Source organism: Lampetra planeri, chromosome 7 (assembly GCF_965212315.1).
Source record: "Lampetra planeri chromosome 7, kcLamPlan1.2.h2, whole genome shotgun sequence".
Lineage (NCBI taxonomy): Eukaryota > Metazoa > Chordata > Hyperoartia > Petromyzontiformes > Petromyzontidae > Lampetra > Lampetra planeri.
The window spans coordinates 3818137-3836464 of record NC_136113.1 but is presented as its reverse complement, the minus strand read 5'-3'; the positions used below and the strand labels follow the sequence as shown (position 1 = coordinate 3836464).

Here is an 18328-nt window from a genome sequence, read left to right as displayed (position 1 = left end):
CCCTAGCTTCACATTTACACACTGTGATTCATTTCAAGTTGGCATATGTGTTATTTCAGAAAGTTAACAATGCTCACACATATTTGGTTTTTACTTTTTAAAAGTGCATTTGCAGCCATATGACATAATCTCAACAAAGCATTTGTATTTTGTGCGGCTGCTCACAGAATAATGTGTCTCCGTAAGGAACATGATTAAAATGCCATCATTGTTTTCCTTTCCTTCGTACCTTCCAGCCAAGGCAGGTGGTCAGATCGAGTGCCATTACCTGTCGGGGGTAGATAAGGTGGTTTTCACGGATGGGTTTGCTGTCGGCTGCCGGAAGGATCTTAATGGCATCCTGCTGCTGGACACAGCGTTGCAGGCCGCCGTCACCAAGCCTGACGACCCGGTGCACTTGGAGCTGCCCGTCTCAGAGGCAAGTGTTACCTGCGGACACTCCCCTCCATCGGCTCGCCCGTCTCGCACATGTGGTGCTGCCGCCGAGCCCCTGTCTTCCACTGTCACTTAACTGTCATGATAGACCATCGTTTGGACATTATTGTTTATTGGAATGTATTTGAATTCAATGCATTTTGGACTCCACCCATAACGCACTGCCTCTTTTTTTATATAACTAGCTTTACTACCCTGCTTTGCCCGAGACTTGGATTCTTGTCTTGGACTAATACACGGCCTACGCGGAGGGTTGGGGTGGGGGGATGCGTGACGTCAGCAGGCACACTGCGTAACGCTTCCGCATGCGGGTGACATCACAGATGTGACGTCACCGCTCACTTGCCGTGCAAAATATATGCATTATTGCGCCCCCTCTCCCAAATACAAAAGTCTATTTTCCATTGTGTACAGTCTGGAAGCTACCCACATGCCAAATTTCAAGTTTGTTGCATGTCGGGAAGTATGCTAAACATTTCGAACAGATACACATTCACAAATTTCCCTTTTGTATATATAGATAAATATGCCCACTCTATACAGCATCTTGAGATGTGGTTGCAATAATGCTTTATCAATCCATATTGTACTGCAGTATACAAGTGGTGAAAATAATACACATTTATAGTTTGTGGGTACTATTTTTTAATGTTTCAGGCCCAGCAGCTGCTCTCAGTTTGCCAGAGGAAGATTGATGTTTCTGGCACGGAGGGTTATGACCAGTTCATCTCTCAGCTAAGGGATGGTGTCAGGAGCTCAACACAGGAGCCAGCTCTCAGCCACAAGGTGGCGAAGGTAAGTGAACTGCGTTTAATATTTTGTTCAATTTGGAGATTTATACATGAATATTCCATCTATAATTAGACCCTAAGTACAAAATGTACTTTTATTTGAGCAGGTGGGCATTCTTCCAAAAATGTTGGACGTTGGACACGTTGCATCACTGCTATCTCAAGACCGAAGCCATGTGCTTGTGCTGGAGATGGAGAAGGTCCTGCGACCACTAATGAGTTTGGTTTAACCTCCCACTGACAGTGGGCGACGGTGAAGCTGTGCCTGCCGCACCACGTGCTGCGCTCTGCAGCGGCTGGGGTGGTGAACGAGCTCAAGCGTGTCGGCCTCAACTTGGCCGCGCTGCCCGTGGCAGCCGCCCTCATGGACCGCCTCGCCTACCTTCTGCCCAGCGCTCAGGCCGAGCTGGGAGGGGGACCAGGGCGGCCCGTAGACAGGCAAGTCGCTGGTGCAGGCTGAGCTCCCACACGTACTGCGTCACATTTAAGTGGTTGAGCCTTTTTAACGCTCCGGTTGCTTTTTCTGATATCGGGTTTCATTTATTTTAGTGTAGTGCTTCTAATGGAAAAAAATACATTATCTGCCTTGGGCTGCATTACAAGAAAGGCTGATTTGAATGATTGACGTATTATCTAATAGTTATTGTCTTTTGGATTCTCTGTAATGTCCGTTTGTCTAGCTTGGTGATGGGGGTTTAATTGCGGATCGCTTAATAAAATGTAGTTTTTGGTTGTGTTAGGTCCCTGATGTACAGCGAGGCGAACCGGCGGGAGACGTTCACGTCGTGGCCTCATGCCCACTACAGATGGGCACAGCCCGACCCCATGGCTCAAGCCGGCTTCTACCACCAGGTTGTACGAACGCTCTCGCTACCTTGGCGCGCCCGCACCCAAAGCATGGTCCACAAAAACCTGTTTGCTTTATTATTATGCTTGTTCTAGCCAGAGTGTTGGGCAACTGCCACCTTTGCATTTGTCATTCGGGAATAAATCTTAGCATTTTTCCCACGTGTTACATTTTTATCGCACTTGTAAGCCGTGTGAATGTACGCTTTATTTGTTTACCAGTTTTAGGTTTTGTTCTCGATTGCCTTAATTTTTGACCTTGTCTTTGACACTTTTTCATCATAAACATGTGGATATATAACGGTGTAAATAGACGGGCGCAAATTATGTGGCACTGTACATCTCATTGGCACTGAAACCAGATCGCGCCAGATGCACTGCTTCAAACAGGTAAACAGGTTGCCAAGTGAGCAGCCCAAGCCTTGCACGAGGAAATCCCCTGTGAAGGCGAACCCACATTTATGAATTCAAATATTTTATGATTACTGTACTTGACATCTTCGTTGAACGGCTAAAGGAATGTGTACAAGCATGGTTTGTGATGACGCTTAAGGAACACGTTTGTTTGGGCGTAATGGTTATCCACCCCTTACGTGTCACATTTTACCAATGTATAGGCGTGTCCTCACGAAAATGCCATTTGCTCATGGCAGCTCTCATGGTCTGATATTAGCTAGAAGCTTTTAGTTTCCATGCCGATGAAAAGTTAACCATCCATGTAAAAAGACAATTGCTCAAGGCATAGGGGCTTAAGATTACTTTATTTATATATGAAATGCTCTCGGATTTAATGGGTGTGACAATTACATTTGTGCTTAAAGTCTACTGCTCACGAATGCTCCCACTCATAATATTAAAACATGCTCGTTTTGCCCATACAGCCGACCTCCAATGGAGATGACAGAGCCATGTGCTTCACATGCAGTGTGTGCCTCGTCTCTTGGGAGCCCACAGATGAGCCCTGGTGAGCACAGGGTTCACATGTTGTGCCCTGCTTTGTGTGGCAGCACTGCCTTTCCTACTATAGACGTACACCTGTTACTCAATGTGTCGTGGTAAATATGGCATCCTTGTGTATATTATTGATACTATAGAAGTCAAATTCCAATGTTTGCTAGTTGTTTGTGTGCGTGAATATATGCTCCAACGCACGGATATATGCACAATACTTACACCGGCGCAAATTAAAATTATTTTACTGCATTATATACTTTTAAAATAGACTTCATGTCAATAAAATGTTTTGGTGCTACAGTGCTTGTTATTATCTTAACAGGTTGTTGTACTGCTTATACTGATTTTCCTACAACAAATTCAACTGCACTGCACTTGATATCAGATTTTGGAATCTGAACAGGTGATGGGCCTGGTTACTGGTTGCATGGGTAACCACTGTGCACAGTTGTCATGGGCGGCTTGGAACCTGTACTGCATGGTAATCAGCAGAGGGCACTGCATCAGAAATAATTGTATTATGGTGATTCAATCCCCCCCGCCTTCACCAATCCACACTTACAAGCATGCTGAAATATAGTCGAATATCCACCATGACATCCCACACGGCATGGGAGGGGGGGGCGGGCTTCGTCCAGAGGTACCGTTGCATGAGGCAGTGTAGTTAAACCCAGCGTGGTTACTCTGGTTACGTTTGTCAGCTCTTTGCCCCCCTGTCTCTGCACCTCTGCTGTGTGCATTGGGCTTCAGGTCTGAGCATGAGCGACACTCGCCGAACTGCCCGTACGTCAAGGGCGAGCACACGCAGAACGTGCCGATTGCAGTGACGCTGGCAACAGCGCCATCTCAGGTGCCCCAGGGCGATGGTTCGGAGCGCGTGGCCTGGCTGGGTGTTGGCAGCTGCCCCGCCACGCTCGCCACCAGCACCCGTCATGGCCGCGTCTGCATTTGGGACGTCCACAAGCAGATGAAGGTACGGGGGGTGGTCTTATGTCTACTCAGGACCGGTTCCACTGAGCTGCATCACTGCTAGTGATGGTATGCCTTAAGAAAGTTGTTCAGTGCGTGACACCCGAGTCATTCTGTTCGTGTGGCCTTGAATGCGACATTTTCCTTGCTCATGTAACGAATCGTGGCTCGCAGGTGCAAGCACGGTTCTGCATGAACCCCCGCGACCCCATGATTATGCGGAGATTGGCGCGCACTGAGCGCATTTCCGCCGACGAGGATTCCACAAAGCCCTGCCTCACGTGGACCGACGACACCTCGAGCAGCTCGGATGTGCCTCGCCTTGAGAGCGACAGGTGACCCTGCCGGCAGCCTTCCCTTGCCATATAGCTCCGATTTTTGCAATCGCATGAACCTTGACAAAATTGCAATGGTCCAGCCTGGTGTGAAGTGTGGTCAAATAAACTTCAGAAGGGTTGTAAAGTATGCATGTCAGCAAGCACAAAAAGGAACGCACAACCAACAAGTATCTACCTAGGCTGTGTTGTTCCAGGCTGTCTGGCATGCACTTGAGGCTTTCAAACCATTAAATAGATAGTCCAACCCATAATTTTATATTACGTCAATGTAGTGATGTCACTTGCGTGATGTGCTCGTGTTTGATCCTGATTTATAAGTTTAGCGTTAACTCATGTTGGACAGTCGGGGGGGACACTGGATAGTTATGTATATACAAGAAAGTGGTGGTTGCTTCACATCATTGAACAGTGATTGTACAAAACATTTGCAAGTAGAAATGCATTTCTAGAACAATTCTGTGCTTAAACATATTTTCACTGTTGAAATAATGTATGCAAATGATATACAAATTGTATCTTAATTTTATCATTCATCATAATTGAAACTTCAAACTATTATGTTTATTAACCGATTTTGTGAAATAGGTGATAGTTTGCAGCTCTAAAAAAAATCTGTTCTTTCATGTTCAATCTTTTGTCTGCAGTGATGACCAGCTTGAAGATTCTGACTCCGAACCTCTTCCTTCACTTGCTGAATTAATAATGGGTGAGCAAGCGTTTGTTCACTGGAATTTATTGTTTAAGAATAAATGAACAATTCGCTTTATCTGTTAAATGTCCTTTTTCTAAAACGAGCATTTGACAAAATTTGCGTTCAATTAAACAGTCAAACGCCTCTTTTCCACGTGCCCTGGCTGTCCGGACAGGTGCGTCGAGTGTCAAGGAGGATTCCGCAGCAGTCACGTCCCTCGAGGTCACGGCGCTGACCCTGCTGCAGCAGCCCGAGACGCAGCAGTGGGAAATGGTCGCCAGTGTCATCGACGGGGCGGTGAAGGACTTGGAGGAGCTGCAAGAGAACATGTCCCCGGTGCTGTGTGGTGGCGGGGGGAAGCAAGCCAGCTCCAAGGGCGGCGGGAACAAGGAACAGATGAGCCTCCTCTCGGTTCCCTGCTTGCTGGCCGGCGTGCTCGTTATCTCTAAAGCAGCTCCAGTGGGCTCCAGCGAGTGCAGTCAGCTGCAGAATGCCGAGCCCTCTCAGACCGAACGGGTAATGGCTATGGAGGTGGAGTCTTCGCTGAACCTGAGCCAAGGCTCCTCTCAGACGGGGCCACGCATGGTCCCCATGCTGCTTACGTACGCCATCAAGGGCTCAGAGGAGAAGGAAGGGAAGAGCTTCTCACAGCTGGATGCCCTGGTGAGTGGGAAGAGCCTGCCAGAGGAGGACATTGGGGTGGGTGGTACCTTCCCAGTACCGCAAATCCTGGAGCTGGAGCTCGATCAGCACCAGTTCTTCCTGCAGGTAGGTTGTGCATTCGGGAAACGCTGCTCAGATTGAGTCGGCTTACGGCTCTTGTATATTTTGTTACTTTCTCCGGTCTTTGACAAATCCCCTTGTTCTAAAGTCAGCATGCCCAGGATAAGAGAATCCTAAATATAGAGCAATAAATATACCAATAGGAAAACAAAGCGCAAGTAAAACTATTGCAACAAGGCACAATGAGATGGCGCTCCATGCTGAGAGTATTTTTTTATGTTTTTTTGCTTATTGCAGGAGCCCATTGGCGTGAGCTACGTGCAGCAGCTGGCGCAGGCCACCCAGGGCCTAACAAATGTGGACCGGAAGTCGTCCGCGACTGTGGTTCCAAGGCCTGGGGCACTGGTGCAGTGCCTCCCTCTTCCCCGCTTTTCTGAGGAGGAACGGATGTCCGTGCATTCCATCACGCCGTGCTCGGACGGGATGCACATCCTCGTCATTCTGGAGCCCCGTGCCTCGGATGCCACCACGGCAAGTGGCGTGGAGGCCATGAACAGGCTCAACTCTGCACTGTGTGAGGCCGAGGGGCAGGGCATGAACAGTAGCTCGCTTAAGCCGCCGCTCAACCGGCACGAAAGCGACGCCGAGGACGCTGAGACCAGGGCTACGAGCGGTGGCTACTGCCTGCTGTACAAGCTCAACTTCAACACCCGCACCGTGACCCTGCACGAGGAGCCTGTCAGAATACACCGCATCGCCGACCCCAGCAACGCCATCACATCGCTCATCCTCCTCTCTCCCGACGCCTTCAACGGGCGAGACGAAGACCTGGAGGAGCAGTCCGAGAAGGTGCACTTGGGCCAGACTCAGCCTTCCAAGCCCGGCGTGCCAGATGAAAAAAGGATGCTTGGTGCTCACCTAGGCCACTTTGTGGTGACGACGCGAGAAGGTTATGTGAAGATCATGGAGCTGTCTACGTTTGAGACGGTGGCTTCAGTTGTCCCACCGAAAAAGGACAACAATGGCGCAGTCGACCCTTTTGTGTCTGTGGTGTACTGCTCAGGCTCCGACAGGCTGTGTTCCTGCACACGAGGTACGTGCTTTGCCCCCCCTGTTGTTTCGTCACTGCAACACACGTGCTCACGTCTTTATGGTGCTGTGTTCTTCATGGTGAATTGTACACACATGGTGCTGTGACTGAGTTTCCAATGCTTGGCTGTGTGCTGTGGCTGACTCTTGTAAAATTCCATAGGTGGCGAGATCCACTTTCTGCAGGTGGGGGAGCCGAACGAGGAGGTGGATTCGGTGACCATGTTTCAGGAGAGCTCATGCACGAAGGCCGAGGAGAAGGTCCAGGAAGCAAGCAAGCACTCTGCAAGCCCTGCCAGCCCTGCCATGGCCGGTCAGTACCGTCATATTTCAAAGCAGCGGTACGTGCAGGTACCAGCGTTACAGCCTGCATGGCGGAAAGTGCAGAAAAATCCTAGAAATATTTGTATTATTATTTCTATGATTGTTTACCCAGGAAAACCACACTAAGTCTCGTGGTTATTTCAGGGCCCATGCCATGTTTTATGCAGTTGGGGGCAATGATTAGTATGTAGATTCCAATATTGAACGATTCATAACCAGTATATTGCCAATAATGACGTCCTTAATTGTGATACAGTGCTCTATCAAATTAGTTAAATTTGTGAAAATAAAACATGCCATATTCATCATTATGATTGCCTTGTAAAAAAAAATGAGGGGCGGAACATTTTGAGCAACAGCCTTCAGAGTAATCATGTCCCCATATCGTTCAAAAGCCCCTACTTTTTCTGTTATAAAGCAGTGTTAATGATTTTTTACGTGTTGACTATCGATTTTGTTTTTATAATCAACGTCTATAGATGTAAATATGGCAAACTGCATGTGTTCATAAGGCACAGCAAGTATTGGAGTAATTTCAAATGGACAGGGTCGAGTGAGGACTTCTGTTAACCAAAAAGAGCCAATGAGCGTTGACCAAGGTGTTAAAGCAAAAGAGTGACTGGAACATGTCAACATTCTAGTCACAACAAGGTGTGGACAGACCTGGGTATTGCATTGCTTGCAGATACACTGGAAGGTGGAACCTAATAAGTATTTACTTCACTCATGCAATATAAACTATTTTAGTTTCCTAAAGTACAAATAACTCACTCTGGCCATAGGATAGATGTATTAATTATTAGGGTTTAATTGATACATTTTGTCCCCCTATAAAGATGTCAAACAAGACCGTTTTCTACTTACATAAAAAAAATCTTTAGTCTTGTGTTATTTTTCTCTCACTCACCGATCGTGTACAACGAGCAGGAGTAATTACATAGTAACAAAAACGCTACTATATCGTGGCCAATGCTGGGTCACGGCATGAGCATTTACGATTTGCCTTGCCACGTGGCTGGTGTGGTGTGTGCAGGGGTGGAGCTCCTGGCGGCACAGCCTGTGCTCACTACGTCTGCCCTGACGGCGCTGGTGGAGCTCACGCAGTTCGAGACTCTGACGCCGCGCTTCTCGGCCACGGTGCCGCCCTGCTGGGCCGAGCTGCAGCAGGAGCAGCAGCAGAGACGCCACCCGCAGCATCTGCACGGGCAGCAGCACGGGGATGCAGCGCAGCATACGCGCACCTGGAAGTTGCAACCGGACAAGTGAGCCCTGAGATGCCACCTTGGCAATTGATTGTTTTTTTTTGTTCTCTGATTTCTACTTGCTTCATTGTTATTTTATTTGTTTTTCATTTGTTAGTTTTGGTGGGACAGGTTACTCTTGCAAATAAAACTATACTGCTCTCTTTGAGTTTCTCACCTGGTTAAACAAATAAAGTTTAACTTCAATTATCGGCTTGTTCTCTATGTCCTTGTGAACAGAACTTAGGAAATGCATCGTTCTGTATTTGGTCGTGGGCATTAGTTTGTTGCTTAGCCATGTGCAGGGCATTAAATTCACTGTGCTCTTTAATAATGAAATCTTCATTGCCACCTTTTCTCTTACAATCCTTCTCTTTGTGTGAGCCGGTGATTGGTTAATTATATTTTCATCCTTTATAACCCGCGAGGTGGATATTGAGACCAAAATGTGACTGTTCTTCATGTATAAGTTACGATTTCATATTCTTCATATATTTCAGTGGTTGACTTTTGTTTGTCCAATTCTTTTTTCAGTAAAAGCTGGGATGAGCAGATATTTGAGATTGTGCTGCCCAAAGTGTGCATGGTTGGTCACGTGGACCTGAAGTTCATACTGAACACAGACGTGGCCAGCATTCCTCAGATCCAAGTTACACTGCTGCGGAATCGCTCTCCTGGCCTCGGCAAGATCAATGGTAAAACCCACATGGGCAGCACACCCACACCTGCCAAAGCCATGTCACTTAAACACTAATGAGCCTTGTTTATCCTTGACGAATTACTAAATTGTCAGCATAATGTTTAAAATGATCAGCCAGGTGATGATGTTTTGTCGTCATGTGGCCAGGTACGTGTAGCTTTGACAACACTTTTTCAGTGGCTTTATTTAGTCTAAATTGTCATTCGTGTTGCTTGTGGTGTTTGTATCTCAGATTGTGCCGTTGACTCGAAAGTCGCATTTCCTTTGACTACCCCATGGTGCATGAACTCAGCGGGTCAGGGCTCTTCACTGTTAGATGGAAGGGAGGGTTGCGAGGCCATGGATATCGATGAGGGCACAGGTGAGAGGTCACCTACCATTGCCTGTTTTTCACGCAAAAAAATATTGTAACCCATGTTTTGCGACGAACCAGAATCAAGATAACCAGGTATTTTTTACATGCACGTCCGTAGTGTGAAATATAATTCTGCCCTGGTCACCTTCCCCATCCCCCTCAATGTTTCTGGTTGCACACAGAAGCCGGCACAAAGTTGTGCCCCTTCCTGGATGACCACAAAGAGGACATCCTGTGTGGGCCTGAGTGGCTGGGCAATGGCTTGGACTTGTCCGGCCATGCCGGCGTGCTCACCCTTACCAGCCCCGCACTCATCAAGGGTATGTTCACCACACTTCTGGAGACCTATCACGATTGAAATGTCTTGTTTTGCACAGTATTATAACCTACATTCATTGTTTTTTGTATTTTAAATATTTTGGGGTGGAGTAACACCTTAATGTATTTATATCCAGCTGATATTGTTGCCTTCTTTTTACTCTGCTGTTGTAACAGGCATGGCCGGGGGAAAGTACAGATCGTTTCTCATTCACATCAAGGCGGTCAATGGTGATAGGGCAAATGAGGATGGGAGTTACGCAGGGAACAATGGTCGCTCGATTTACCGAGCCCCAACACTCAAACCGACCACCAACCAGGGCCACTCTTTGGCCACGTTCCTCCTCAAAGCCACAGCCACCAAAGTAAGCCCTCGCTTTTAAGCAGCACTTTGTGATGCTCACCTTGAGATGCAATGTTCATACAATCCATGTTTTTTTTAGGTTAAGCCGTCGTTTTATGCCAAAATTCTTCTCTACTCTTTACCGCCAAACAAGATTATCACTTTTACAAAAATATTATTTGTACATTGGTCACCGGTGGTGTGAGACTTTTCCTGATATTTTACGTTCACTCAAACTGCATTAAGCTTCTTCAAGTAGTGTACTCAAAAATGGAGTGGACTGCGTTAGCTTACTCTGTGTTTAATGACAATAATTTTGGAATTAAATGATTGTGTGGCCTAACCCAAAAACTAAATATAGATCATCCTGTTTGCTATTAAAAAAAAAATCGATATTTTAAGTTGCATGATCACATGTTGATCGCTTTGTAAGGAGCATTTCTTATGGTTTGTGAGATGGTTATTGTATTTTTAATGGTTTGCTAGGATAAAGGAGCCACACCCAAGTTTGGAGAGAATGGCAACTCATCCAAGAAGTCTAAGAAGTTGCAGGGCTGTGATGTGCTGCAGGAGGTGTCCATCACCATACGCAAATTTAAAAAGACTTCCATTCCAAAAGAAAGGTGAGATATATTTTCATGAAACATACAGTCCTAAGCACATGGATAAATCCTTAGGTTATATTGTAGACTTTGGCATAGGTGATTTTGTTTTGCAAAATAGTGAGCAAATGGAGGTTTTGACGGTTTTAATACCAAAAGTTGATGTTTGCAAAAATGTCTCATTAAGACAAGCCCAGAAAGATCTCTTTTAGAACCCATTTTTTAAAATAAAAAGTGCTGCAGTAGCATGTGATGTGGATGTGGTGTTACATAGGTGTTAAATGTCGTCTGTGCTGTCGATATTTGTTTTACACCGCAGGGTTCAGCGGCTGGCGATGCTGGAGCTGGCGGACTTCCCCGAGCGGCTGCTGCTCCTGCTGTGCCTCCGGACAGACGAGGGGCCACCCGCCACGGAGCAGGCCCGGAGCCTGGCCCTCGACGTGTTGTGCTGGCTGGCGGGCGTGCATGCTCATGCGCAGCAGTGCAGGTACACTCGCAGCGCTATTCTTAGCGCACAGCCTATGAAAAATAGAGCCAAGTGTTGAACTATGCCTCTGACAAAATCTCCTGGAAGGATGCCTGATCGTGCTTTGATAGCTGACCGACGTGCATAAAGCAAAAGTTAAAGGCTGCTGCGGGTCTTCGTTGCCAACAGAGTAAAGTGTATACAAATATTTGTTTTTCTACTATGCTCAAACCTGCATGGTGTTATATGCTCCAATAACACCCACCACCTTTCCAGCAGTGGATTAACAAATTGGCTGTCCTTGTATGTAGAAAATTGGCCAGGCATCTGCACGTAGCGGAAGTTGGAGGTCAAGCTTTGAACGGGTCTTTGCGGAGGCGGGTAGTTTAATCCAATTATGTCCCATGCCCTGCCCGCCCAGCTCCAAGGATGGTGTGGACAGCCTGTCGATTAAAACGCAGTGCCATCTGGTGGATCTGGTGCGGTGCTGCTTCCTGGAGGCTGGCCGCAGTATCGCTCACAAGTGCGCCAAGTTTCTCACGCTCTGCATCAGGTAACGCTGTACAATTTTTTTCACGTAGCAGTCATATGTTTACGTGGTGTAAGAAATGTGATTATTTTGAGTGTGAATTAACTTCCTTAACGTTGTAAACATTACACTAAACCCTATCTATCCACGAGGGTTACGTTCTTACAAATGTTCGTGAATGCTGAATTCGCGAATGCATAAACCTTGTTCCAATGGATAAAATGGAGTTACGTTCCTAGTACGAGTGAACATAGGGGGGAGTGGTAAATGTTTACTAACAATGACTACAATAAATAACAAATTACAAAGAACAACGTGTTTTTTCATTACCTTTGAAGATGATTTGATGACGATGGAGGTAGTGGTAATGGTGAGGCATTCAGGAGGATGACTCCTCGGGAGATACAGGTGTTTCATAACAATGCCGCACAGCTGTTATCATTTTTGCACTCTGGGGGAGCACGAGTCGCAACATTTTCCCCGATTGCATTCGTATTCGTTTTAATGGACCTCAGTTGACTTGTTTATACCAAAATGTATAATCGAGTCGACTTGTAAGTACGTATAAAGTAAACATGCACAATCATGAGCTCCGCGAGATTACGGCGAGACTGAGGACTAAGCGGGCAGCCGAGGTGGCGTGCCGAATCTTCGCCGACAGTTTAAAATGTAAAATTCTGCGCGCACCTCCACGGTGTTAGAGGTCTGGCACGAGGTACACTTGCGAATGCTGGAGTCTGGGGGGTCGCGAATAGGGAATTGGTATACATTTAGTAACTGGTGAATCCAGAACTCGTGCATAGCGATGGTTTTTACTGTATTTACTATTCCTAAGCATGTATATTTTGTGAGCTGGATTATTGCATTGCAGGATCCTGAGAGGTCGGTGTTGGCTTGGGAGAAGCTTTCATCCTGCAGTCGATTGAGTGGCCAATGATGATTTGTTTAAAACATTTTTTTAATTAACTTTCCAACAGTAATGGAAGGACGGAAGCAATCAGAAAAGAGTTCAGCCGAGCTCTGCTCCTGGCCCTGCTGGACAATCTCCCGTACATTCCTGCGGCTGCCACTGCAGGTGAGCCTGCCTTGCAATCCCCGAAGGTTTATCTGAGGTGACTGAGTTTGGCTAAATTGCATGCATTGATCTGTGACCGAAGCAAATCCAGCAGCGTAGGTGTGCATTTTGACCATGGGTGACACCAGCAAAAAGTCTATTTTTTATCTTATTATTTAGGCTTTTCTGAGATGAATCCATCTTCAAATTACTTGCACCAAGTTAACTTCGAAATATGGCTGGCAAAAGTTTCTGGCCGCTTGGTTTATCCAGCTTGCATTGCATGCCAACTATTAAGTGTTAAATAGGCACATGCCATCAGCTTGCTCTAAAAATGTAAGCTTTGTTACTAGCGTACATTTATTTTTCTTTTGGCTTTAGGAGCACACACAGTCATCACAAGTTGGATGACATGTATAGAAATATGCACATGACTCTCGGATCAATATGAGAAACACCTACCACTTTGGACAGCAGATGAATAGTTTGAGCTAGTATGCTGTAGGAGTCCACAGCCCATTAAGTCATCATACTTTTAGAGCTATCGCCTTTAATGATTCCTTTCAACAATCAAAATATTCGCGAGAGTTTGTGGAGGAAATTTATTCTGTCACTGCCACGCTGCTGAAATGGAAGGTAGGGAGGGAGGAAAATGTGTTGGTGCTGCCAAATTAGGGTAGTAGAGGTGAGGCAACTGTCCAGAAAACTTTCAGGAGGGTACTGCCAAATTTGAGCAGTGGGGTTGATCTTGAAGTAATTTGTGAGCCATTTTGGCAAATTTAGACGGACGTTTTTAGCACACCTTGGTGTAGCTCCCATGAAAATACCAGCGAAGGTTGTAGGTGCTGCCAGGGCATACAAAAATACATTCCACATAAATGTTGATTTTTTTTTTGTCCAGATGTCTGTGTGTGTTTATGGGGAGTGATATGGGTAGCAGTTCGCGCGCTACGCTACAAACCCAGCTACCCGAGTTCGATTCCTGCTCGCAGCCAACACCAGTGACGATTATCTGAACCTCTTCTGGGCCTCCCTTTTGATCGACTCTGCTTCAAATGAGTACCTGGTGCAATGTGTAAACATTGTCACTTGGGGTGTTGTGTGGGCCACTCCACCCCCTCGTATGCAGTGCTGCCATTCATAGGTGCTTGCTAAGAGCAGCTGACCCAACAATCTGTTAACGCTTGTCTTTTTTTTATTTGTGTAGGAGCTCTGTACTGGTATTTCGTGCTGCTGAATTACGTGAAGGAGGAGGACCTGGCTGAGTGCAGCACGGCGTGCGCCGCTTTGCTCATGGCTGTGTCGCGTCAACTCACAGACAGACTCACGCCACTGGAGGCGCTGCTGCGGGCACGGTGAGACATGCGTGCGCACACCGAGCCCGGGCTTGGCTCTTGAGCTCACGTTTTAAAGTTGCTTTTGTTTAACCGGGTGCGCACGCAAGAGAGACCATTGGCAAGAGTGAACTGGGGCATTCGTCTTCCAGTAGGGGGTGATGATTGCTATATATCGTCCAAAATTATTGATTTGCGGGTAATTTACAATTAGTTATATTTGGACTATTCTTTTGAATAATAATGGATCTTTTGCATCCACTGGGAAGCAGACAGCACATATTAGACCCACAGTATTAATTAAGGCAGCCTTTGGATTCAAACCATGAGCCTCTGCAACAAGTGGGGCGAATGTGATACCGCACGGCCGCTTCACTGCCCCCGGAGTAGCAGAATGATATGAGCAGTAGCAGAATAATATAATCGGCTTAATTCTAGTATATTGCAGTTTTAACATTATATAGCATGCAAATACAAAATCGTCTCCAGGTTGTATCCGTTTTAATTTATTTAATGAACACAGGGATATAACGTGAGAAATTAACCCATTGCTGAAGACCTCCTGCTATGTCGATTCTTGGGGTTGTATGGCCATACTTCATCACGCTGGTCAGTGCAGGTTCGTGAAAGGGAGGACTGGCTCAGATAGCGATCATCACCGATATTAGCCATGGCTTAGAACAAAACTCATGTCGACAGGTTCACAGAGCAGTGTGCTAAAAACTGCACCATGCCTTCACCCAATAATAACCTAAATTGATTTGTAGTTATGCATGTCTAACTTAGCGTTGCTCATCGGTCAATATCTTAACCAGAGGCTTTTCCAATAACTCATGTGTTCCATGTGACCCCAGGTATGGGCTGTACCGCTCCCCGTTCGACCCCCTCTTGTTTGACTTTGAGATGAGCGGCTCCTCTTACAAAAACGCCTACCTGGTGAGCAGCTCCAGCAACGTGCAGTCCGACGAGATCGACCTCTCCGAGATCATGACAGGTGGGGAGCTTCATCGTGAGTTACATGATGCTGCATCATGGAAGCATGCGTGTTAATTACAAAGCATATGCAAATAACATTTCACTTTGCATGACAGGAGCATTCAATTTAAGCCTATGTAGAATGTTGTGAAGAGGGTGATGTTTATTAACTTTTTCCAATGGAATATATTGGCCACTGTTTGAAGAACGTTTAATTGCCACGACTGTCTCATGAAGCCAAGAGCCCCTCTCCCCAATGCTCATTTAAGTGTGTAGACACTTTAACTTTGCGTTTTAAGATCAGCTTCCCTGACTAGTGCATGTCCCTTGTGTGTGGTGGCGCAGGTAATGGCAAGGTGGCTGGAGGTGCAGCTGCCGACAGCAGCTTCACCGCACTCACGGGGCTGCTGGAGGTGGAGCCACTGCACTTCACGTGTGTGGCCACCAGCGACGGCACCCGCGTGGAGAAAGACGAGAGGGGTGCGCCATTTCACGTCACTTTTACCCCCATAGGCGATTGCTTTAGCACAATCTCGTGCGTGTAGTTGAAACTCTTTTTTTATTCCAATAACGTATGTATGTTTAACTTATTTTGCACTGTATGTGGACAACCGTGCAAATCGGAATGCTGGCCATAGTCAAGTTTCTAATTTCAACATTTCTGTGTAATTTTGTTTCCAAATAATATCTTAGGCAATGGGTTTGGCATGATGGCGGGGCCAGGTGGAGCAGCAGCGGCCAATAGTGGCGGGGACACGAGCCAGGCCTTGAGCACTGCCGCCCAGGCCGCGCTGCATTCTCTGTCCACTGCTATGGCCACGGCCGAGCATCAGCTGCACGCCCTGCAAGAGAAGCAGCACCAGCTGCTCAAGCTGCAGCAGCAGAAGGTGAAGCTGGAGGCGAAGCTACATCAGACAACGGCGGCAGCAGCGGCCGCGGCCTCGGCTGCGGGGGCCTCGGTGACGGCAGGGCCCTCGGCCGCTCCCCTCATGTCGTCGGCGGCTGCCGCTGTGGCCCACCACCCTGGCTACTACCCCTACAGCTCGGAGCTTTTCCCACCCACGCCCAAGACGACACCCCTGTTCATGACCCCGCCGCTCACACCGCCCAACGAGCCGGTCCACGTGCCCGTCACCTCTGCGCCGACCGTCAACGGGGACCTCTCCCACTTCTTCCCACCGCCTGCCTTTTCGGAGCTCAACCCAGTCACTGTGGCTCTGCACACCTCCAAGTCTAGCAAGAGCAAATCGGTGGGTGCACAGGCAACCACATGCTAGCATCATGAACATATAAAGCACTATTTAATTTCCTTAATGCAGTTTTGTGTCTTAAGCACATCGTGGCTTCATGTTGTTCGGAATTGATTTCTCGTCATTTTATGGGCAGAGCTCCGCGGGAAAGTCATCTGCTGCTTCCCCCTGCTCGTCTGGACCAACCTCTCTGGCGGGCGGGGGTCTGGCTCAGGCTCTCACGCAGGCGTCCCAGCTGCTGCAGCCACCAACGTACCAGTCAATGGTCATTGAGCGAATGCACTCGGGTACTTGACCGTCTTTTGTACATGCACCTCCTCTTACGCCGAGTACATCCGTCCTGCGAGTAGTTCTTCATATTATTGGACTTCGTGCGTATCGAGCATTTGCACGTTCGTTTTTATTTCTGCTCAATTTTACGAACGCAGGTGCCCGTCGTTTTGTGACCCTGGACTTTGGGCGGCCGGTGCTGTTGACGGACCTGCTCGTGCCGGCATGTTCGGAGCTGGCATCGCTCGCCATCGACGTGTGGACTCGCGGAGAGGAGGTGGACGGGCGGCGGTTGGTGGTGACGCCCGACATCGGCACCCACTCGCTCATCCTGCACGACCTGCTGCCCGCACCCGTGTGCCGCTTCCTCAAGGTGCCTTGCGGCTTATTGTATGCACGTTGACACTGGTGACCCGGTGCATTGGGTACGATGCACCTGTATGCTCCGTCCCCATTGTGTGCTTAATGGTTCCTTTCTCCATTAGGTGACGGTCATTGGCAAGTACGGCAGCACCAACGCGCGTGCAAAAATCCCCCTGGGGCTGTACTACGGCCACACATACATCCTTCCGTGGGAACAGGAGGGACGGACGATAGTCGGAGAGCCGGATAGCACGAGCCGGGAGGCTGAGAGTCAGGAGGAGCTGGAACAACAACTCAGCACGCTCGTCACTCTTCAGGAGGACATCCAGTGCAGGTGTGTGCGCACACTGCCCCTTTGGTGACCCGCACTAGAGAAACTCTTCTTTCTGTAATGGTGCTGATGAATGAAAATAGTTCAGTGATATAAATTTTAGATTTCTAATGATCAATTGGTTATACTCTTTTGTTCTTTTGGTAAAGTCACGTCGGTAGGACGCTACGTCAGCAGTCCTCCTGCTGTGTTTGTTTCACACCTGATGACGGTTGCTTGTGTTGCGATCGAAACTTCGTGATCTATTATTTTTTCTACCTACGTGACTTTACCGAAAGATCCAAAGAGTATGGATTCCTGCAGTCACGAAAGCCTAAAATCAAGATCAATTGGTTATGTTTTTAGAAATGTTGTAAGCAAGCTTTCTTCATTTTTCAAGCTGGCACGTTTTTATTATTTTTTTATTTCGTTGGTTGTTCTGCTGTTGCCTTATTAAACCTCGCAATTGAAGGCGCAGCATTCCGTGTTGGTTGTATACCAGCAGTGGTTGTTTTTAAAGTATAGTCTCAATGCAGGTACAATCTGGCGTGCCACCGCCTGGAGACCCTGCTGCATGCCGTCGACCTGCCCCCGCTCTCAAGCGCTGGCAACGGCCACCACTCCCTGCGGCGGCCGGAGCGCGCGGCCGAGGAGGACGCCCGCGTGTGTGCCGCCTATCAGGCGTGTGCGCAGCTGCAGCTGCAGCTCAACCTGGCTCACCACGCTGTGGCCCGGCTGCGTGTGGCCCTGGGGGCGCCGCGCTCTGAGGGCGGATTCGTAGGCGGCGGTGGCCCCACCACGGCGTGGTCCAGCCGGAAAGAGGAGGACGCCGCGGCGGGCGGTGGCCTGCCGGAGAGCAACCGTTCCCAGAGGGACCTGATCCTCGGCTCGTCGACCGAGCAGCTGCGTACCGTTATCAAGTACCTGCTCGACACGCTCCTCAGCGTGCTGCACACATCCAATGGTACCCGTCCATCATTACACAAGCAAATCATATTTGGAGCTATAACTCCTGGAGCTATAGGTTTGTGTCTGAAGAATGGCCCATTTTTTAAAAA

General features: G+C 47.9%; 1 protein-coding gene across 6 annotated transcripts in view; it reads left to right on the top strand.

The window, feature by feature from the left end:
- Positions 1–18328, top strand: part of BIRC6 (baculoviral IAP repeat containing 6) — a 149468-nt gene that overhangs the window by 5028 nt on the left and 126112 nt on the right. For 5 of the 6 annotated variants that reach the window (XM_078595981.1, XM_078595980.1, XM_078595978.1 and 2 more), the window contains exons 2-29: positions 237–418; positions 1093–1230; positions 1471–1664; positions 1967–2078; positions 2954–3036; positions 3777–3999; positions 4170–4330; positions 4978–5039; positions 5200–5792; positions 6045–6840; positions 7000–7149; positions 8194–8422; positions 8936–9096; positions 9334–9462; positions 9639–9776; positions 9952–10139; positions 10604–10740; positions 11039–11206; positions 11607–11738; positions 12692–12789; positions 13976–14123; positions 14957–15096; positions 15423–15557; positions 15771–16327; positions 16464–16614; positions 16756–16970; positions 17083–17294; positions 17807–18234. In XM_078595981.1, coding sequence (XP_078452107.1) covers positions 237–418; positions 1093–1230; positions 1471–1664; positions 1967–2078; positions 2954–3036; positions 3777–3999; positions 4170–4330; positions 4978–5039; positions 5200–5792; positions 6045–6840; positions 7000–7149; positions 8194–8422; positions 8936–9096; positions 9334–9462; positions 9639–9776; positions 9952–10139; positions 10604–10740; positions 11039–11206; positions 11607–11738; positions 12692–12789; positions 13976–14123; positions 14957–15096; positions 15423–15557; positions 15771–16327; positions 16464–16614; positions 16756–16970; positions 17083–17294; positions 17807–18234 — 6060 coding nt within the window. The remainder of the gene's footprint in view (positions 1–236; positions 419–1092; positions 1231–1470; positions 1665–1966; positions 2079–2953; positions 3037–3776; positions 4000–4169; positions 4331–4977; positions 5040–5199; positions 5793–6044; positions 6841–6999; positions 7150–8193; positions 8423–8935; positions 9097–9333; positions 9463–9638; positions 9777–9951; positions 10140–10603; positions 10741–11038; positions 11207–11606; positions 11739–12691; positions 12790–13975; positions 14124–14956; positions 15097–15422; positions 15558–15770; positions 16328–16463; positions 16615–16755; positions 16971–17082; positions 17295–17806; positions 18235–18328) is intronic. The other variant, XM_078595979.1, reaches the window with a different exon arrangement.